This window comes from Trachurus japonicus, chromosome 19 (genome assembly GCF_045865225.1).
Source record: "Trachurus japonicus isolate A0001 chromosome 19, Traja_1.0".
NCBI lineage: Eukaryota > Metazoa > Chordata > Actinopteri > Carangiformes > Carangidae > Trachurus > Trachurus japonicus.
This window is the reverse complement of record NC_140925.1, coordinates 16,539,256-16,562,463: the sequence shown is the minus strand read 5'-3', so window position 1 is coordinate 16,562,463 and position 23,208 is coordinate 16,539,256. Positions and strand designations below refer to the sequence as shown.

Genomic DNA, 23,208 nt, shown 5'->3' with positions numbered 1-23,208 from the left:
GTTAGGACTCACTGCATAGCTTCAGGTTTACATCACATACAGAAAGTGTTGGCAAGAAATCCGGTTTAGCCAATGATGTGGTAGCATTTACTGCTAAAGCCTCATCATTGCTCAGTAACCAGCTGGTCATTAATCATCTGACTCTTACACAATGTTGCACTGTCTTAGGCTGAACTCGTCTTATGTGGTTATTTCTGTATTGCACAAAAAACATTTTATTGTTTGTATTTTTTTTTCTCCATGTTTTCACCCTTTTTTGTTTTGTGTGAGACGTTGCTTAAATGCAAAGTTTTATTGCTGCTATGTAACAAACTGTACGAGTCATTTACACTTTTTAAATGTCACATATTGATTGATTGACAGATATGATGTAGAAGCTGTTGTTTAGTGTTCACATTTTCACTCTCCACATCACAAATCAGATTGAATGAGACTGATATGACAAAATCCATTAACCTGCACTTACTGCAAATAGCCAGCATTATCTATGGCTGCTGTCAAAGAGAGCTCTGTGACCTGGGACCTTAACCTGACACTGAAAAAGTAAAAACAATCTTTAGCCTTTAAGTTTTCAAGCTCTTTTTGAACTCAAGCTCCACTTACTGTCTTTATAACTTCATCTCAGTAGAAATTGGCTTAGTCTCAATGGATATGCCAAGGTCACCTAAGAGGATTCAGTCAACTGACAGGAGGTGGTCATCTACCAATCAGCTGCAGTGGCAACATACTGCTATTACTGCACTGCTTTGTAGGAGCAATTTCTGGCGACCCCTTCATTACCTGCAGTCACGCGATTACAGCCGTCAATCAAGATGTGCCAGATATTTTTATGCTGCATTTTATTTATTCAAGAAAGTGAAAGTATAGAATACAGTTTAAGATTGTTTGTGGTGTTTTTAATCATAATTTTAAAAAGAAGAATATTTAGTTTAAAAAGTTATTTTTATCAGTATTTTTTTAATCAATTACTAGACATTTCAGGCGACCCCATTTGGATTCCAGACGACCCCACATGGGGTCCCAACCCGAAGGTTGAAAAACACTGACTTATGGGTATGGAAATAATGGCTAAAAAAATCTCTCTGTTGTGATTTGTCACCATCAATTTGAAGTCAAATGACAAAGAGTAAGTTGCTAAAAATCAAACATCAGTTCTGTGTGCTCTATATAACATTCATGTCACACTTAAATTAAGAGCAACATCCCGATTCCATCCCAAAAAAAGTTACTATTTTACTACCAAAGACCAAAAAGATCAAAATGTGACTTCCCTAGTAGAGGGGGCAAGTAATATCTGCCCCTGGATCAAAACAAAAGCTAAGGTGTCACTAAGTTGAAAACTAAGTTGTTTGCTTCTTTGGAAAAGAATGAAGAACCAATGAGATCATCGTCCGTCTGTCTGGTTCTCCAGGATTTCAGATGGAATGAAAGTAAAACACATCTCATCTACTCTGGAGGTCTCTAAGCAACACGTTCTTATCTTCTATGAGCAATTACACTGTGACTGTACAAGTGTGTGTGTGTGTGTGTGTGAGAGTAAGAGAGAGAGAGAGAGAGAGAGAGAGAACCTATGAACTGCCTTAATTATTTCTCAAGAGGATATTGCTTGCTTTGTGTCTCCCTCACTTATCATGCAGAATGCATCATACATAATTCAACACACACAAATGCACTGAGTTACCCACAAAAAAGACACCAATGTGAGGAGGTACTCAACGTAAACGCACCCACAACTGTGCCAGCTGTTTGGTTACACTGCACATGTGATCAGTAGAGTACACTCACTCAGGCAGTGTTTGTAATGTGGGGTGAGTCAGCCCTGTGTTTTGTTGCTGGGTGAACTGAGCTCACTTCCTGCTCCAGAGGGCAGTAACAGGCCGAGGCTGGTGGTCAAATCCGCTCAGCTTCCTGCAGAGGTTTGACATGAACTATTGATCTGCATTCAGCACGATTAGACCTTGACCAAGATTAACAAGAGAACTCTGACTCTTCACTCTGTGTTCTGTACATGGCAACGGGACGTACAGTTACATTACCTAGGTTCCTAGCAATGTCCTGTACCCTAAAACAGGGAGTGTGAGCTAATACCTCATTGATACATAAGAATCTAGTGAGGGGAACTTGAGTTAGTGACATGAGTCCGTTACAAAATGTGCAGTTTGTCTTGGCTTCCCACAGTAACCTGTGAGGTGACACCCCCATCAGAGAAAAAGAAGAACATGTTCAGTATTCGGTGTCTACAAAAAAATATCCTTGCGACTGTTTTCTGTAGTTTAACCTCTATGGCTACAACATATTAGGATTTAACTCAAATAAGTTGAGCAGTATTTTTTTTATTTTCATATCAAGTACCCATAAACTGACATAGGACCCCGCCAGATTTTTGCTGTTTCATTTACAATGATTATTATTATTATTTTATTTATTTTTTAACATTCTTTTTTTTAATTTCAGTTCAGTATGGACAATACAACTTAGGCAAATTCGATTTTTTTTTTTTACATTAACTATAGGAACTGACACACAATAAGTGAGTACAACAGACTAAAAAAAGACAATCTGACAGACAAAAAAAAAAAAAAAACTAGATTAAAAAAAAAGAAGAAATTATTACATTTAGGGGAGGGAATTGTGGCCACTGATAAAAACGGTTATTACCTTATGCCAAACAATCATAGCCTTACGCTGTGGAGCATATGTCCTTATTCTAAGGATAATGTGTGTCTTCACATAATCAAGAAGTTTGTAGTTACTTGTTGATGAACCTTTCAAAAAGTGTCTTATATTTTCAAGTTTGAGAAAATAAAGTACATCCTTAACCTAATGTAAATGTTGGGGGTTGGATCAAACCGCCTAGCCAGGAGTGTGAGGGCAACGATACTATTTGATTGTGTTTTAGTTAGACCTAAGTGAACAGGTGTAACCCCAAATAACTCAATTAAGGGGCATGCAAGATTTGACATACAATGAGTTTAAAAGCTCTGACCGAAACAAATTCAAGAACATGGAGGGAATGGGGCGGTGTGTGGTGCAGTGGTTAAGGCGGCCGCCCCATGTAGAGGCTATAGTCCTCACCGCAGGCGGCCCCGGTTCGAATCCCGCGTCGGGCAACCCTTTCCTCCATGTCATTCTCCCTCTCTCTGCCTCCCCCTTTCCTGTCTATATACTGATCTATCAAATAAAGGCAAAAAAAGCCAAAAATATACTTTAAAATAAATAAATAAATAAATAAAGAACATGGAGGGAATTTGGATGGAAAAACCTGATCTGTTACTTCACTAAACCTAAACTGAAGAGTAAACAAACTGGTTCCCAACATACATGTTGGCGGTTATGTGGAGAAAGAGAAGCAAATCACACACACATCTTCTGTAAGTGTTATAAACTTAACTTGTTCTGGGAAAGTGTGCATAACATAATGAAAGACATTTTGGGATAGTAATACCCAGGGAATGTAAAGTTATGTATCTTGGGGGTTTGAATGATTATGTTCCAGAAAAAGATAAAATGTTATTGGTCACATGTAAAAACGCAATAACAAGAAACTGGTGGAAGGCTGAACCACCCACTACAACTCAGTGGCTAGAGACCGAGAGGTTTGCATCATGGAGAGAATGACCCATCGGCTTAGAATGAGAGAAAGTGTCTTTGTGACTAAGTGGGAGAAATGGATGCAGTATGATACAGTGAACGATGCTTAAGGATTGACTGATTCGAATGTACTGTATGTACCGTACTTTACTTTGGATAATATATATACACCGGTAACCATGACTCTTATTCTTCTGTTTTTTGTTTTTCTCTTAGCACATATGTCCTAATTTTCTAATTCTGCAATGGAATACATGATTAAAATATGTATCTTTTTGTTTAAATGTAAAAAAGTAAAAGCTCTGACCGAAACAATCTCCCATTTCCCCCCAGGAAACCCTCAAAGCCCCAGACCCCACTTTGGGGAAACACTGCTATAACCTCCAGTAACAGGTTCAGACATGTAGTAAACAATGACAAAATTACAAATAAACACACTATCATTTTTTTTCCACTGTCAGGTTCACCAAGTTCTTGACAAAATATGAGTTTTTGAATTAGGAGGGTAAAATTGTGTGAGTCAATTAATCTGATTATAAGCAACTGGAATTGATGATCCAATTAAACCATCATGCTGATCTTGATCATTCACTGTGACTTTGGCACTGGCTTAGCTTTTGGTCTTGGCAGAGGGCCTCACTCTCTCTTTTTGACCCCTCTCTTATGAAAAACAAATTGACTTTTCAACTCCTACAGTGTTGAAAGTCAATTATAGTTCATGCACCCAGTTGGCAGTTATCCACATGACATGACAGAACACATCAGCATTTGTGATAACAGGAAAAAAAATTGTGAGTTAACCAAGCTGCTTGTTGACTACAAAAAAACCCAAAACAAACACAACCAATCAATGCAGATAGTTTTCCTTATATTCATTAAAAATTGATCAAAACATCTCAGATCAATAATCAAACATCTCTGAATTCAGAAACCAAAGTTCTATAAGATATTCAGAATTACCAGGAAATTAAAAGTTCTTTGAATAAATAAATAACAGTTTGAATCGTGTGTGTGTGGGTGTGGGTGTATATATTGTTTGTGGGGCTTTCAGTTCAGTAGGTTCAATGTGTTTTGAAGGAAGTGTGTTTGTTTTGTGGTGGGCATTTTGATGTGGTCTTATTCTGTGGGAGTCTGTGGGAATGAGAAGTGATAACCTGTTGTGCGCTGGTATGTTGAACCTTCTGTTTGATGTGAAGATGACACAATGAACTCAGGATTACTCTGTGAGACTGTGATTTTGAGGTGATTGCCAGAGGCATAGGAGTCAGTAAGAAGAGGCTTCCATCACTGGTCAGTGGGCACAACATTGAGCTACTAGACTGCCATGTGGTTCTGAGTTGTGTCCCTGAATCTAAAAAACCTAAATAATTCCCACAACAGTTGAGGGAAGAAAATGACCCAGGATTAGCATGAGGTCAGAGGTCAGGAGAGTTTTAGGGAAATTGGACTTATCTGCAAGTGGTTCCTCATCCAACCAGGATGGAGAGATCGGCCAAAGAATCCAAACAGGTCCAAGATAGTAGTCAGCTTCTCCTGCCCCTGCTCCAGGGATCAGCTTTTCCTCCAGAACGCTTGGTTTACTTTTCTTTTTATTTAATCCAGAAACTTCCTCAGACTTTGAATTACCTCCTCCTTTTTCTTGTTTCTCACATATCACTTCATGTCAATCCTTCTTCAAGCCTCCTTTGTTCTCTTCTCTGAGTTCTCAGGTATGTCTGGTGTCTCATCTCCCTCCTACTTCCTTTCCAGCTCAGGTGGAAAGGCTGTGTTGTCATTTCCTGTTTCTCTTTCTGCTCAAGCTGCTAAGAACATGAAGTGCAGTTCTTGTTTCAATTATCTTTCATAGAAACCTGACTGTAAATTAACTGTGCTATGATAGAATATAGTATTGTAAAAACTTGACACAACTTGGCACGCATTCTTCATGTCCAAAACAGAGGGGAAAGAAGTCTAAACTTTAATAATAATAAATAATAATAAACAACATGCTATATGATAAATATACACATCATCATATCAACATTTATGGAACAACATAGTCAGAAAAGGACCAAATAATAATGCACATGAATAAATTAAGAAATAATCCATCAGTATCCATCCATCCTGTTAGTGTCACACCCACATTTCACCCCTGTATTTGTATTTGTTAAGTTAGCCCTGTTATTGTTAGCATTGTATATGATTTGTGCTGTTTGAAATTTCACTGTCTGTAAATTTCAATAACTTTGAATGAGTATAGTATCCAGAAAACCTGCATTATGAATGACTCTTTTGCCCTTTTTTGTTGGAGAGTTATTACCCCAGATCTTTCCAATGGTGAGACCTATTATTCTGAATAACACATATGGTCAGTCCTTACAGAAAAAAAATCATTTTGTGTTGATGACTTTTCTAAATCAAATTTATTGCATTATGATATTCTTTCACTTAGGCTACTGCTGCTTAACACAACATATCCATTGATACTGTTTGTATCATTTGATCATGTGTATGAAACCTTGACTCAGATGAAAAGTGACTAGTTATCCTATGATTAACGTGCAGTGAGGGGAATGTGAGGGGGGTATCATCAGGAAGCAGGATGTGATGCTGGACACAGGGGAGGGTGGGGGTAGGGATGGGAGGGAGAGAGGGAGAAGGAGGAAGGAGGTCTCACCTTCCAAGTCTCAACAATAGGCAGAGCAGAGGTAGGCCACCTGGAGAGGCCCGGGCCCCAGGGTCAGGTCGGGGTCAAGTTGAGTGGTTGGAGTTGGGGACAGGGTTTGGTGAACTTCGGGGTTAAGGTGGTGGGAAAGTCAACGTCACTTCCCTAGAATTCACTCACCAACCCTGAAGGGAGTTCAATGGCCTGTCTGGCCTTCCCCTCTGCTGCTCCGCTCCAACTCCAGCACCTCTGGGAAATGTAGTCTCCCTGAAAGATAAATCAGGTTATTGTGTTAGGTTTAAGGCCTGCTGGTGTATCCCCTCCTCCCTTGCACACTCACTCAGACATGTGTTTTTAATACTGACTCTCAGGTCCTTCATTGCCCATGATCACGTGCACTACATGTCTTTTAAATTCTCTAATAAAACTCCATATCCCATACTGCCTTGCGCCCTGTGCGCATGCGCCATGCGCACGGTCGAGGAGAGGGGAGGATGGAAAATGACTGCAGGGAGGCTCGTATCTGTTGCTGAAATTAGAAAGGTTATTATAAATATATTAACTATGAACTGCGTCTAAATTCATAAAATATATATTTTCGTCTTTTTTACGCGTCAGACGAGCCGCTGAGGAGGAAACCTGCTGCTTCCGGAGGACCTGAAGGCATCTTATTTTATTTTTTTTACCAGGGGGTGTCTGGGTGTGGGAACGGTGCCAGACTCACTGATAACCGTTTGTGTTTTCGGCAGCCAGGATGCCGCGGGACAACAAAACCCCTCTGATCCAGAAGATAGCGAAGCAGGCCTACATCACCTACAAAGGCCTCAAGTCTTCGGAGAACAAACTGACCGCGGACCAGCAGAGTGAACTCATCTCCTTGGTGACCGCGGTCAGGGCTGCCGACCTCAAAATTGCACCCCGGAAATGCAAAGCGAGCTCCGCGGCCGCGGAGCTGCAGGGTTCCCCGGTCACCTACATGCACATCTGCGAGACGGAGGTGTTCAGCATGGGCGTGTTCATCCTGAGGGCCGGCACATCCATCCCGCTGCACGACCACCCCTACATGAACGGGATGCTGAAGGTCTCTACACCTCCTGTCTCATGTTGTGGCCTGTACTCAGCTCCAGTGTGTTTTGCTTTAAATTGTATTTTAAGATTTCTAGAAACAACTATAATAATAATTTTATAATGTAGTTGTTCATCATTCACCAAAGGTCATAGGTCAAACCTTATGATTCGTGGAAAAACTTAAAGGGACAGTTCAACATTTTGGCAAATTCACCTATTGCTGTAATCCCTATAGTCATAGGAGTAGGTTCATTACCTTTAAAGGGACAACAAGGAGTTTCTATTCAGTTATAAAAAAGTCTCACGTTAATGTGGATGAATCTCCGGTACCCACACTTGTTAATGGGCCCATTTTCGATAAATATATCGTTTTGTCTCTATCGTTATTTTGTTATTATTAGTGGTGGCGGAAATGCTGGTCGAGCCGACCAGCGTTTCCTTTCGTGGCGAGTCATGAGAATAACGCAGCTGAATCGCCGTTTATGGTCAGAACTACGACAGTATGTGAACCTCTTTGAACCTCTGACTTTGATTATTGATGAATGAAAACATGAGTCCGTCTTGCACCGGTCAAAGAATTTTACGGTGCGCAAATGTAGTGTGGAAACGTTTCGCTTTTCCAAAACTCCTCGTTGTCCCTTTAATCATCAGTGCATGTTTTGAGATCTGCGGGGCAGAGACGTGAGCTGCTCAGCGAACACAATGGAGGTGAATGGTACTGGTCCCCTGTCCCTCAAAACTTATCAAATACACAATCCAACAACTCCAAAACACATACATTACGAGAGAGATCTAGCCTGAACTATATTTCAAACATGGCTGCTGGGTGCAATGATTTCAGAAGCGCACGTGGTTCAGGTGTTGTAATGTTACAGTATTATTTCATAGTGTGGTGAATGTGCAGGTCATAACTTTGTTGGATTGTGTATTTGATGAGTTTTGAGGGACAGGGGACCTGTACTATTCACCTCCATTGTGTTCGCTGAGCAGCTCACGTCTCTGCCCTGCAGATCTCAAAACATCATGTACTGATAATTAAAGGTAATGAACCTACTCCTATAACTATAGGGATCACAGCAATAGGTGAATTTGCCAAAATGCTGAACTATCCCTTTAAGTGTCATTGCAGCAAAGCCGGTGACCTATGACATTCTGTTGGTAGTCACTATAATTTACATGCAAAGCCAGGAGCCCAATGGCCCCTGTGTGCACACAGAGCACGCCATGAATATAAACTGACCATACACTAATGCACCAACACTAAGGCTGGTTCACCTGGGGCCGTCAGAGGCTGCAGCTTTCATCAGCTCAGCAGGTCTGATGTTATTAGTCTAGTGTAGATAGATGCACACAAACAGGAATTAGGTTAGAGAGGGGATTTCTTCTTTTTTTTTTTAGTTGCTGTGGTCATGTTGTGCAAATTTCTGAATAAAACTAATAGAAATCACCTATTCAAACCTCAGTGGGCATCATAGGAAGTGGTAATGTGAACTCATGGGTGACAGGCTCAGTCTTTTTGCTGCAAGGCCTCGATCTGACATGCCCAATCAGATACTACAGAACTGCAAGTGACCAATCAGCATTCAGCACACCCAAATGATGATTAGTTAGAGCCACACATACAAACCATAAAATAATCTGTTCTAAACACTGAGTAACTGAGAGATTTTACAATTAATTATTTTTTAATTTATTTTTTATTTTTCAATTATTATTTTTCAACTAGTGTCTCTGCGACTATGCGAAAACGGGGTCGTTTACAGCATATTGACAAAACAATGTTGATTTAATTGTTCCAAAAAATGTGACTTGATTGATGATTGATTGATTGATTGATTGATTGATTGATTGATTGATTGATTGATTGATTGATTGATGTGGTTTGTGATTCATTTTCATGAGTAAAATAATGTCTCTAAAATATCAAAATACATGGATGGCTACCATAGAGATGAATACAGCAACATGACATGGCAGAATAATATTTTTAGTGATGACTCAGGCCTGCTGTTGGAGCACGGTCTAAATTTCTTGTTCTTGTTGACCAATCAGATTGTTTGGTCGGAACTACTTGTTTTTTGTATTCCTTTAATATATTGTGTGTTTAATGTTCTTTGTCTTGGGCGTTGGGCTGAATATTTCCCCTCAGGGCCCATAACAGCAGCCTCTATAGGTCATATAATGAGAACTGGAAAAGTGGGCACAGCTGTTTTGTTCCCTGAAGTAAAACAGAGTAGTCAGTAGAGCTGGACGATTATGGCAGAAATCATTATATACTGAAATCACGATTATTATTTTACTCGATTATGTATGTATATTTGGGGTGGGGGGTGGGTCCTTAATTTGCTTTTGTGAATTAACTGACACATGTGGGTAGAAAGACTGTCTTTCATGATAAAATCCCAATAGTCTAGGTAGGAAAATGACAAAATAATCATTGCTCTTTGATTATAGAAGTATAGAAGTAGAGAAAATGTGATTGATTGTCCAGCCCTAGTAGTCAGGAGTTCCACTTACAAACATGGAGCTCGGTGCTGCTACGGGTGTGAAAACATCTGCTTCATAATGAGGAACCTTACAGTGGATCACTCCTCCGCATTTCCTCAATAAAACTAACAGCAGCAGAGTAAATTTGACTCTTTACGCTTCAGTGGTGATGTTTTAGTGAACATGAGTCATGGTTAACTGAATAATGACGAACCAAAAAAGATGAAGAGAAAAGTAAAAATATGTACCCAGTGACTGTAAGAAGCTGTGATGATAACCTGCTGTGTTGTGTTGTGTTGTGTTGTGTCCTCCAGGTTCTCTACGGGAAGGTGAGCGTCCGCTGCTACGATAAACTGGAGGACAGCTTGACCCTCAGCTCCGTCCCGCCTCCCTTTGACCCCCCCCTGACCTCGCTGCAGACGCCCTCCCTGTGGCGCTCCGTGCTGCGCTCCGTCGCAGAGTACTCGGAGACCAGCGGCCCGTGTCTCCTCACCCCCCTGAGGGACAACCTCCACCAGATCGACGCGTTGGAAGGGCCCGCCGCTTTCCTGGACATCCTGGCGCCGCCGTACGACCCCGACGACGGGCGGGACTGTCACTATTACAAAGTCCTTCAAACTGTGGCGGAGAGGCAAACAGACGGGAAGAGCAACGAGGAGGAGGAGGAGGAGGAGGAGCAGGGAGAGGAAAAGGAGAAAGAAGAGGAGGCGTGGCTACTAGAGGTCCCTCAGCCGGAGGACTTCTGGTGCGGTGGAGAGCCATACCCGGGCCCCGTGGTCTCTTTCTGAATGAAAACTGATCACACCAGTGACAATCTCCTCATATCATCCATCCACCCGACAGTGAACTCTTGTGTTGTCCCCCTTCTATAGTACAGGAAGGTCCGACACGAGGTTCATTATTACCTGCAACTCAAAGAGAGATTGAGTGCCTTTTCTCAAGGATGCTACAGCAGGGCAGAAGCTTCAGACACAGGGACTTGAACGCAACATCACAATAAGGACCGCAAAACTTCTCCCCCACACACACACACACAGTACACTAGAATGACTCTCAGTAGAACGCATACCTCCGCCTGGGCCAAATACACATCTGTCTGATCCAGATTATGATCTGGATCAACACCAATGTGTAAAACCTCAAAAGATCTCAACTCCATGAATATGTCAGGGTTTTTTCCATTTCAAGATTCGAACTTTGTCTCCTGAGAAACTGACCAATGTTGTTGAACGGTGCCTGCAATGTTATGGGAAATTAATCTGCCCCTTAAACTGTGATTGACACCAAACTTCAAAGAGTCCAGGACTCCAGACTGACTTTTTTTCACTAGGAGCACAGTGGCCACTAACTTAAAATTTTAGGATTTTAGGAATTTTGAGGATTTTAGTCGCCCCTTCCACGTTTCAACGGGAAGAAGAGGCAAATTTACTGGTTGCACATGTGCAAGTAGATGAACAATTTACTTGCTCTGTCTGAAAATGCCCCCATTTAGGGTCAGTCTGGAGCCCTGGAGTCTGTGAACACATGCCTCATCCCTCCACCACATTATGTGTAATCCTACTGATAAGTAAACACACAGATAAAAACATCAGCTCATTGGTGGAAGTAAAAAAAAACTTTTCTCAGTAGTGTAAGAATCTGACAGCAGGAACTCTCTTCGGACCATTACGTTGCCTTGTACACACATGAATGTCACCGGTCCAATGTTGTGCAACTGGTGGGGTCATCAGGGTCTCTGTTGTGTGTCCTGTGAAGCTCAGAAAGCTTTTCACACTGTGCTGCTGCAGTGGACCTCCACGCTCTCATGTGTCTTAATGCCAAAGCCTGTAACTCAAGTCATTCCTGCCTTATTTGTGAATATTGAATGTAAACCTCTTCAGACTATTTTTATCCTACACACTCCTTTCTCTTTCTAAAGTGCACACACGCACACACACACACACACACTACATTATACCTATTGTTACCTATTATTTCCTGTGTTTAACTTATTCCAGGTGACTCGGTTCCCTCACAGGTCTGAACACTAAAGGGAAAAGAAAAGCTGATGTTCAGCTCTCTCTACATATTTGCTGATGTGTTATGTTGTAATTTCTACTAATGTTACTTAATCCGGAGTGATATGACATCATTGATGCGTCATGTTTTAAGACACATCTTCAAATCCAGTCTAGACACTATAGTATTTTTTAAAAAAAGGAAACTGTGTCAGGGAACGTCAACATTTTCATGGCATGAAGCCACCACACTTCACTCTCTTCACTACCTTTTACCTGTAGGTAAACACTATATGATTCCTATCTGTATGTTACGTAACCTTGTTTATACCCTTTGAACGATATTATACTTCACACATGTGCCAGTTTGATAATGATTCTGTTACTCTGATGATGAATGTAAGTGGAACAATAAAGTAGATGGGAATACTCCTGTCATTTCTGTCTCATACCACTGGTGTCGTCGCCTTCTTGGTTTTTTAAATTCTCATTAATACAATAAATGTTATTATTGTTTATCCGTCACTATTCTAACCTATCCACCTTCAAATCATTACTCAAGACCCACCTTTTTAAGTCTGCTTTTAACAGTAGCTGTTTCTACTGTTTCTATAATTACAAATATACATAGTTATTGCACATTGTTCGTCCTTCTATGTACTTTTAATTTATTTTCTTTCTTTCTCTTTTTTCACTTCTCTCTGCATTGAGCACTTGTGTATTTTTTGTATTTTCTTTCCTCTGTATTTGGTTTTATGTAAAGTGTCTTTGAGAGCTGTAAAAGCGCTGTATAAATAAAATGTATTATTATTATTGTTATAATATTCTATTCAATGTAATTTGGCAGATTTTTCCTCTGCACACTGGCACCCTGTAAGTCAAGTCTAAGTTTGCCCACTTTGTCAGATCAGTCTACAAAGCTACGACCCCAGGGACCTCTCCACGCAAATCTAAACAAATACAATAATAGTGCTTTTTTACATCTGTTAATGGAGTTTATTTAATCAGAGATTCATGTGAAATGCAATGTGAAGCCAAACTTACAGTTTTCTAAATTTCAGAAGTACACATAATTGCACACATTAGTTTAAAGAAATAGAATTACACATTTAAGACTAATTGCACACATTAGTTTAAATAAATAAGTTAAACTGGACCTGTTTTGTTGCTTTGTTTAAATATATTCAGTCAACTCCAAATCACACTTAATAAAATGAAATGAACCTTTCTTGTTATAATATTCTATAGCATATAAATACAGTTGTGAGTGGCTATTATACCAAACTCTGTGTTGTAAAGGTGAGTTACCAAAGTGTATCTTGGGGCAAACAAAGTGTACCTTCTGTGTGGTTTAGGTGTCCCACTCTTACGGGAACACACACTCCAACCAGGGGATGAAGCCAACGTAAATACAGTCCCACAAGTAAGACCAACACACAGACATTGACATACTGAACAATAAATAACTTTATCTTCAATCTGTTGCACAATCAACTGCTCTGTTGCCTAATTTTACAATATTCTTTCGATCACACCAGTGCCCCACTCTGCAATGAGCCTATATTCCTTAATCTTGAGCAGGATTAAATGAAACAATGTGCGATGACAGTGCGACAGAGACACACTAATGCTGCTTTAGATGCAGTAATCTGTCCAACTGAGGTCATCTGCACGCTGCTTTAGACCTGAGCACAGTTTGTCAAACCTTATTAAATGTGCTTAAAAGGCTATTGAAGAAGAAGAGAGGGGAATGTTTGTGTAATATTTAAGACATGAAAAGGTAGAACTTGAAATGAGTTCAGGCAAATCCTGAAGAAAAAAAGAGACTCAATGATCCTCAAACAAGTCAAATCCAGACCGAGAATGCCTGCAAGAAGAGGAAAAGGTCAACGTCCGGAAAGTTTTCTCCCACACATCAACACAATAGAATATTTGTAGTCCGAGTTGAGCATTATTGTAAAGCTGTGGTTCTTATTTGATCTCAGAAAATGTGAAGAAATCAATGTCTTGTAGTGTAGAAGTAAATAAAGTATTTGTTGAGCTGTCAGGAGCTGCAGGGACGTGTGAGTTTTTCTGTCTGGTTATAACTATTAAATTTAGATTCTGTGACTTATCAGGCAGGTGCGGCACCAAAATGAACATGCAACAAGATCATGAAACTGCAAATATAAATCAGCTATAGGATATGTTATAGCAGAGTGAGGGGGGAGGACACTGATGTCCTTTGTTCAGCTCACGATGACTCTCTTCAGTGTTGCTCATTTGCTCTTGTGCTGGAGCTGACGTCAGCAGAATAAAGATGTTATAGATTAGTGCAGGCTGCGCCACAGCTTTCTTACTGGGAAAGGTCCTTGTTCTCTGTCTCCTCCAGAATCAGACAGTCTCATATGTGTGTGTGTCCAGTGCAGAGACAGTGGGAGACTTCTTTAAGGCAACCTCTGACTGAAACTGAAAAGCTTCCACAGCACAAAACTGCATCATTTACACCCAACAACAAGCCAACAACCCAACAATAAGTGATCGGTATGAGATAAAAAAAAAAAAACTGTAGGCAGCTGTGCAACAGGTGGGCGGCTGGGGTTCAGGAGGTAGAGTGGGTGTCCACTAACCTGAAGGTCAGTGGACGAAGTGTCCTTGGGCAAGACACTGAACCCACATTTGAATGTGAATGAATGTGTCCAGTGCTGTGAATGTGTGTTAAAGGGTGAATGCGACATACATTGTAAAGCGCTTTGAGTGGTCCTAGAGACTATAGAAAAGCGCTATACAAGCGCAAGTCCATTTACCATTTTACCCATTTACCAGGTGTGTATCAATCAATCAAAATAAGTCATGACTGTAAAAAAGACTCTATCTGCAGTATAATGAGCCATTTCCTGGCGTTCAATAATTCTCAGAACACGACTGCACGGTGTCTGTGAGCTTGGAGTCAAGAACTGGAACCAGTCAAGTGTCAATCCACTGATCCTTGAGATGTGTCTACATCTCAAGTGGAGTCCATGTGTGGTCTACTGTGACAGTTCCCAAGCAGGAGCAGCAGTCTCAGTAACTGTGACATGGAAGAAGCTTGGAACCACCGGGACTCTCGGCCGACAGGATAAACTGAGTTAACAGCACAGCAAAGAGCCTCAGTCAGTGAGAATCTAAGAGTTGCTCTAACAGAGCTTCAGATGGAGACCTGCTGGAAGGACCACCACCTCAGCAGCTCTCTATCAATCAGGCTTTATGGTAGGGCAGACCCAACTATGAGTAAAAGATGAATGAAGTTGGTAAAGCATCTGAAGCGTTCTGAGAGGAGGAGATGAGGAAAACGATTCTCTGATCTGCAGGAGCAGAACTCAAACATTAAGTCTGGTAAATAACAGGGACTGTTCAGCACCTGGACAGCACAACTCCTACAGTGAAACATCATCCACAGCAGGGACATGGAGACTGTTCAGAACCTAGGGAAGGATTCCTGCAGCCAAAACCTGCTCCAGTGTAGGTGAGACTGAGACTGGGGCGACAGTGACCTGAAGCAAACGGCCACAGCGCTGTGGCTTCAGAACAGAGTTCTGACTGTACTTGATGAGAAAACGCACAGATTTAAGCCTCATAGAACTTGGAGAGCCCTGGAAATCGCAGTTTACAGGCTCTTCCTATCTGACCTGACAGAGCTTCAGAGGACCTGGTCAGAAGAAATAAACAGCCAGGGTCCAGGAAAAAAATAGAAAAGACAAGGAAAGGAAAGAGCAGGAGCTGTAACTGCTGCCACAGAGGCCTCTGAACCCTCTGAATACTTGTAGAAATGAGAGGTTTCAGTTTTTTGATTCCCTAAATAAATAAACCAAAATCTCTAAAATCATGTTTTGCATTTTGTCATTTTACTCTAATACTTTCAGGAAGAGATGCCTGAAAAGAGACAAAACATCTGATCACATTTACCTCATTTTGTTCAGCAGCAAATAAACCATGTCCACAATATGGTCGACAAAATAAAGAAGCTTTAGCTTTACTCGCGTGAAATGAATTCCACTTAAGGATTTGCAGAGTTTGTTTTTTTTACAGCATCAAGATAAATTCTGTAATTTGGATCCATTATAAGTAGATGCTAGACAGCATTATTCTCTTTTTCCAGAGGAGAACAGAACCACAGACATTTAGTAAAAGGAAAGGAAACAAGTGACCACAGCAGCCCACTCTTAGAGGTACTAGGTGTGTGTGAGTCACAGCATCGAAACATGAATACACACTAACTAATCCTGTGAAGGTGGAAAGAAGACCCTCTTGTTTCCGAAGAGTTTCAAATTAGGAGAAGTATAATTTACAGAAATATATAGGGGACTATGAAGTCACATGCTGTGTCATTACCTCTGATCATGTATAAGTACACAACAATCAACTACAGTAATCAATTGTAGTTGACTGGACAGTTAAAGTTGGTTCCAGCTGTGTGGTGACACTTTTAGTCTACAGATTTACTGTAATATAAAAGTAAATTAACAAATAGTTATATAAATAATACAGCCTATAAATACATTTTAATCTGTACTGAACAAAAATAATAATATAATTGAGATGCACCATGAACTAATCTCTGCAATGTATGAAGGTTAATCTAAATTCTATATTTCACAAATTTCGTTTGAGTCCTATTTCTTCACAAATACTTGACTAATGACTTGTATAGAACAGAGCCAAAGCAGCTCAGCTCCGGTCTGTCCACTGACACTAATCACGGACTTCGGTTCGCTTGTGTCCGCGGAGCAGAAAACAAACTATTTGCATATGGAGCGCCGGTTTCTAACCTGATGTGACACCTAAATAACCAGCGAGTGGGTGAAGACTCTGAGTCAGATATGCCATGGGTGACGCAACCTGGGATTTACCCCATAAATTTCCAACATCGAATCTTTTTTATGCAGATAAAATAATTTCATTTGACACTTTCAACACCGCACACGTTCGTGTTCCATGAACGCATCACGGTTGACGGCGCTTTTTTTTTCTCTCTCTAAGTGATGAACGAAACTGATACTTGCTGTGTTTAGCATCCTCAGACATTTAATAAGTCTCAAAACACACATTACAACAAATGTCAAGTCCATATTAGTTCAACATATTTACACTCATGATTTTTTACACGTGAACCACAACCGCTGAACATCTGGAGATCCACGAGACGAGATTTATACAAAAATAGAAAGTCTTTTTCACCTGTACATATTAAAAGACAAATACACACTGCATGAGAAGCGTCCTTGAATCAGTCAGTGTACAAAAAGACACGCAGCAAGGCACTAAAGGGGAGATACAGTCATCAACAAACATGTTAGAATCAACTCAATTTAATAACTTAAACCTGTTTTCTTTATTCAAAACGTTATTGCAGTTATTTCACATTTCAACTTGCAGCCTGTTGTATGCTCAATAAGTGTGGCGATGTTTAAAAATCCCCTTTATTACATTCGCCCTGGACTATTCTCATGAATTAATGGCTATATGTTCTGGTATGTTCAGTAGACTGTGCAGGCAAAGTGCATTCGTGTCAGTCTCTCTGTCAGTTCTGGGGCAGGAATGGATGAATGTGCGTAATTGCGCACGATTGCACAGAAGTTTTTTTGTTTGTTTATTCCCACCCCGGTGTTTAGGCTGTTATATTTAGTTCACAACAGTTTCAGTCGAATTATTCAACGTTTGTTTTTCCTCTTTCTTTTTTTTTTTTTAAGGGTTAGTGTGCGTCACGCTGCCATGGTGACAACAAAGTTTTCTAACTATGGACAGATCCCGTTGGTTGCGCTGATCCCGCCTGACGGCCGCTCCAGCCCGGAGCTGCCGGACGAGGAGGAGGACGAGGAGGAGACAGTGGAGGACTTCCTCTCCTTCTGTCTCAGGTGGATTTTAGTGTGTCTCTTCCTCTCGTCGCTCCTGGCGAACTTCCGGCCACAGAAGTCGCAGGCGAAGGGCTTCTCCCCGGTGTGCGTGCGGATGTGCGTGGTGAGGTGGTCGCTGCGGCTGAAGTTGCGCATGCAGATCCGACACTGGAACGGCTTGTGTCCAGTGTGGATGCGGATGTGTCTGGTCAGTTCGTCAGAGCGGGAGAACCGCCGGTCGCATCCCTCCGCGGGGCAGGGGTACGGCCGCTCGTGGATGGGCGTCTTGCTGGGTCTGTTCGGGTACTTTCTGGGCCGCAGGATCGGCCTCAGGGGCAAGTTCTGTGGGCTGTACGCAGTGGGAAGCCTCGGTGCCCCCCCTTCGACGCCTCCACTACCCGGACCCCCAAGCGTAAAGTTCCTGATAGTATTCAGAGGGGTCAGGGGTGGAGGGACGCGGAATGAATCAAGCGGACACGGGCCAAAGGGTTTCCGATCCTGGATACCTGCCGGGTGCATGTCCCGCTGGCAAGCCGGCTGGAAGAAGCCAGAGTAGTCGGGAATGATGGGGAAAAGCCCCGGCGCGTCTGAGCCGCCTGGCTGCTTGGGTGAAGAGTAGGAGGGCGGTGGGTAGGAGCCGATGGGACAGGTGGAAGTGGACAAAAAGGCCGAGGGGTCCTGGTACACCTCCCCGCAGCCAGAGGAGGAATAAGGAGGCGGGGGGGAGTAGAGGTGGTGGTGATGGTCCAGCTCTGCCTGGTTCTGAGCCGCCATGGTGCAACTCAAATTTCCGCTGGAGAAATGACTGGGAGATCCTGAAGAAGCCGGGGAGGAGGACGCCGAAGAGGAGGGAGGAGGAGGAGGCGGCGGCTGGGCCACGTTGAAGATGCCCGAGACGATGTTGATCACCCCCTCGGGGTTCCAGTTACCTGGATACTGGGAGTCGATGGAGAACTTTCCCATGTAGGTGAAGGTCTGGTTGCGGTGGGGCGCGGGCTGAGAGAAGCCGCTCGAGTAGGTGGAGAGGTCCAGAGAGCGCTTCTCCATGCTCATGTCCGCGCTCATCAAGCCATCTGCAGAGGGAAAACAACACAAGTCATTAGTGAGGCAACGCAAACAGGATTAATTAACCTGTTCACACAAGACGGGAAAGTGGCTTCAAGTGGAGAGAAGGCTGTCGCATCTCTGCTCCATTACGCACAGACTCTGTCCTTATCTAAATTAATTTATGAAACACAAACTCCCTCCTGAATTAATCTTATATGCATTTTAACATATTCTAACACAACTTTTCATTGTCTGCGTGAATAATCCACTTTTTCTTTTCTTTTTTTCTATTACTCATAAACACTCCGGGAGGATCAAACAGTGTCATCTTACCTGCTGTCACACTGAGCTGGTCGTAATGCGCTCCCAGGTCTGAGTTGGGAAAAATAGCCACGGAGGTCGGTAAGCTGGTGGCGATGTCATCCACCGAGTACACGCTGTCAGGATGCACGAACCCCCCGAGGTTCACCGGCACCTTCTCCAAAGTTTTCGCCGTCATCATAGGACAGGAAAGGCTCGTCTGCTCGCCACTCTCTCTAGACTATACTTCTTTCTGTTCTTTTCTTTTCTTCCAAGTGTATAACAAACAGCAGAGTGTCACCCGCAGCAGCGCGTGGGTCACCACTGCATGTCTCTGTGTGTCACCGAGTGTGAGAGGATGAGCTCCGTGTGTCTGCTGCGCTTCATGCGCTCTGCTCATAAAGTTAACTCTTGTAGGGGACGCGGGCCCTGGCACTACTATGTATATATGGGGAACCTTTTGAACTACGTCATTACCCAAATATGGGGTGGGAGTGGTGATGGAAGCTGAGAGGGGAGAGGCGCTGCCGATTCTGATTGGTGGAGAGGCTCCGTGACGATTACAAAGGGATTCACTTGTCAATGGAGTACCCGCTGCTCGGGGAGAGATAAAGCGGACTTTTCCACTCGATGCAGAACAGCAGCAAACAAACAAAGAACTACATAGCAACTAAACATCCGGTAAATAGAAAATACCAATATTTTTAATTTACATTAATATATTAATTCTCATTCATTTTCCCACGTATTTTCTTTAATCAATTCTTTTTTTAATCGCGCACAGATATCAAAAGAGGAATTCCGGTCTAGTTTCTTAACCCATAAAAGGTTGAATCCGGTTATCAGGAACACCCCCATGCCCCATATTTGGTTTTCATTCCGGAATATGATAATCGGAAAGTGACGAGTTTTGCCGAGCCGAGCGAGAAACAGAAAGTCGCTCTGGTATAACCACAATTAAATGAGACGGACAGACGAGCGGAATTTACTCCTTTGGGTGTGAGAGGCAGCATGGGCGCGGAAACTTGTGTCAGTTTGATTTGACTATGCTCTAGGAAAGAGAAGAAGAAAGCTTTGGTTCACTGACAAGTTAAATATAGTCATTTAGAGATATTTATAGAGCTCAGTGAAAGGAAATCAGTATTTATAAAGACGGAGGTGGGGGGCAAGTGAAATGAACGCAGGGTGGATTTTGGGGTCACATGAACAAACATGGTTTTATTGCATTTTATTTATGAATCTTTTTCACATCATTTAATTCATTATCCATCAGAATGATGTTATTTAGTAATGAATTTGTTTGTAGCCCAATTAGTTACTAGTTCATAAGATGTGAAACACGATGATTCACTATTGTGTGTGTGTGTGTGTGTGTGTGTGTGTGTGTGTGTGTGTGTGTGTGTGTGTGTGTGTGTGTGTGTGTGTGTGTGTGTGTGTGTGTGTGTGTGTTTACATGTCACAACGACCTGTGTGATGGTTGTGTAGACAGTACTAAACACTACAGCCTCTCAGTCCCAAGAGAACTGTGCCCTCCTGTGGCCTCCTTCAGAAGTGACCCCACCGCCATCTCTCCCTGTCTCTTTTGCGCGCGCACACACACACACACACAGAGAGAGAGAGAGAGAGAGAGAGAGAGAGAGAGAGAGAGAGAGAGAGAGAGAGAGGCCGTGGACTCATTCTGCTCGTTTGATCTTGTAAAGTCCCTTCGTGGGTGGACAAAAGTACAAAAGTTGACAGACAGAAAACAGAAAAAATTGTGCACCTTGGGTGGAATATAGTTTCCAGTGTGTGTGTATGTGTGCGTGCGTGTTGCACTGTTCACCACTGTCATACTGTAATTCAAATATAGATTCATCATTGAATTTAGAGCAGGCCTATAACTGACATTGGATATGTAGGAAGGCGTAAAATTAAAAACAACTGAAACTTGTCTGAACATTTTGACATATGGCTGTCCTAGCCCAATTTCCTTTCTTTTTTTTCTTTTTTTTTGATGTGAAGAAACGGGGCTACAGCGATCAGCCCCAACACGAGACAGGTGATAGGTGACAGGTTAATGTGGCTGATCTGAGTCAAACCATGAAGCTGTGGGAAAGAACTGAGACTACAAATTAAGTTTTTTAACTAATTACTAATCATTCAGAATTAACTCTTAAGACAGGCAAGTCATCTGTTATCTGTTTGTTGTGGCTGATCAGTGTAAAATACAATGTGGACTGTTCTACATCCACCTGAGAGGCCATATGATAGCAGGAGGTGTTGAGGTATAGTCAGTCCACAGGTATTTAAACACCTCACAGCCTGACCATGTCCCCTCACTACCTACTTTCATATTTTGCTGGGATATTCATGCATCTTTCTGTTCTTCATCATTCTGTAGTTGAATCGGCACAGTGGAGACATTACCTGGTCTAGATTTCTAAGTGCATTCACTAAGGCTGTTTCACGGTTAATTTAAAGTCCTTCCACATTAGTGTTACAACAGGTGGTGATTCATGTCTCTGCTGTAATAGAACAATCAAGACGGCAGAAAGGCTCCTGCAGTTACACGTCTTTCGTTGCAAATAAGGAGTGAATGTTGAAACTATTCACATAGCTATATCAAAACACCTGTCTCATTAAAATGACACACCTCAATGCACATGTCAATCACAGCTGTATTGAAAAAAGAAAAAGGAGAACTCCTTTTTCTTTTCTCAACTTTATCCATCGCCAGCACCTCTACAATTATGGTGTGCATTGTTCCTCATCTTAACAATCACAGCTGTATTGACATGTGTATACGTGTGTGTGTGTGTGTGTGTGTGTGTGTGTGTGTGTGTGTGTGTGTGTGAGAGAGAGAGACAGAGAGAAATAATGGGAGAGGGCAAGTGTTACAAATGATTTCATGCAACATTTTAAAAACACACACACACTAACAGCTGATATTGGGTTTACACAGGAAAGCCTCACACACAAGGACAAGGAGAGACACTGAGACACAGGTGCAGCACATTAGTGCAGGACAAGCAGTCACACAGGTGGGAAACTTTACAGGAAGTGGGGATATTGACAACAGACGAGACTGAAACTATCAAAATAAATGCGGGAGGTAGATAAAGAATAATTTAAACAGATTACAGCCTCCGACAGGTGTGTGACTTACTTCAGGTTATGCACCATGAACCACGGTGTCATGTGTCAGAGTCAGCTGTGCTGCACGCCAGCCCACCTCCTTGACCTCCACACCTTTCCAACCAGGAGAAACCAATAAGAGGAAGAAAGGAGCATGCTGAAAAGCAGTCGGTCGATAGGAGCAAGGTGCTGCTGCCTGAGGATGGGGGCACCTAAACTGTAAAGTTTACAGTTTCATAGTCTAGATTTTTACACATTAACAATAAAATACTATCTATCTTCTGATTGGATAGTTTGATCAGTTAATAGAGTGGTGTAGAGTGGTGTATGGTCTTTGCAGCACTAAGATGACAGCACAACTATTAGAGCTACTTATCGGCCTAGACATCTTCTCTCAAGGTGTTATTTTCACTCATTACACAATGACCTCTGTCATGTTTCATTCGAGTCCAACACTGTGACTTTAAAGACAGGCTGCTGTTATTTCTCCTTTTCTGACAGAGAATCGTGTTCCTCCACCTCTTTACTTTTCACCTCTCATGCCTGTGTGTCCCAAACCCTAACCATAAACCAAAACCATACACTTCCCCTTGATGCCTGACACACTATTTACAACACTGACCCTGAGTGTTGACACCAATTACAAAATGGGATCTGTACAATCTTCTAGTCTAAATGATGTTAATGATGCGGTTCCATGCGCATTACAGTAGCTACTGATGTTGCTTACCAGGACTGTCTTGCATTTGGCAATCAAGTTGACTGATCGCAATATCATTGTATGTAACATCAATATTTCTAATATTCCATGATCAAACAGTCCACATCAGAGACATGTGGACAGTGCTGTTCACATCTGGGCCACACATGTTATACAGTGATCCTGTTTCTCCAGATAAACAAACTGCATTAAACACTAATGTCTCCTTGCTATATATGCTGATGTTTAGCATGTTTAATTTGTATAATGTTTGTTAGTGTACACCCGGTGTCAGTTATTTTGTGGAGATTTGGCCAGAAAGTTTGACCTGGTTTTGGTTTTAGAGGGAAAGAGACAACGATCAAACTCATTCTGATTCATCCTCCGAGGATCACGAATGTCTGT

At 42.0% G+C, this 23,208-nt stretch overlaps 2 protein-coding genes across 2 annotated transcripts; one reads left to right on the top strand and one right to left on the bottom strand.

Moving 5' to 3' along the window:
• The first annotated feature begins 6,715 nt into the window (after positions 1 to 6,715).
• adoa (2-aminoethanethiol (cysteamine) dioxygenase a) lies at positions 6,716 to 11,090 on the top strand. Its single transcript, XM_085761469.1, has 2 exons — positions 6,716 to 7,319; positions 10,108 to 11,090. The coding sequence occupies exons 1-2, from the start codon at positions 6,993 to 6,995 to the stop codon at positions 10,579 to 10,581; spliced, it is 801 nt and encodes a 266-aa protein (XP_085617595.1). The 5' UTR covers positions 6,716 to 6,992; the 3' UTR covers positions 10,582 to 11,090.
• A 5,721-nt stretch (positions 11,091 to 16,811) lies between these two features.
• egr2b (early growth response 2b) lies at positions 16,812 to 19,411 on the bottom strand. Its single transcript, XM_085761546.1, has 2 exons — positions 19,023 to 19,411; positions 16,812 to 18,715 (listed from the first exon to the last, which is right to left on the bottom strand). The coding sequence occupies exons 1-2, from the start codon at positions 19,189 to 19,191 to the stop codon at positions 17,544 to 17,546; spliced, it is 1,341 nt and encodes a 446-aa protein (XP_085617672.1). The 5' UTR covers positions 19,192 to 19,411; the 3' UTR covers positions 16,812 to 17,543.
• Positions 19,412 to 23,208: the final 3,797 nt, after the last annotated feature.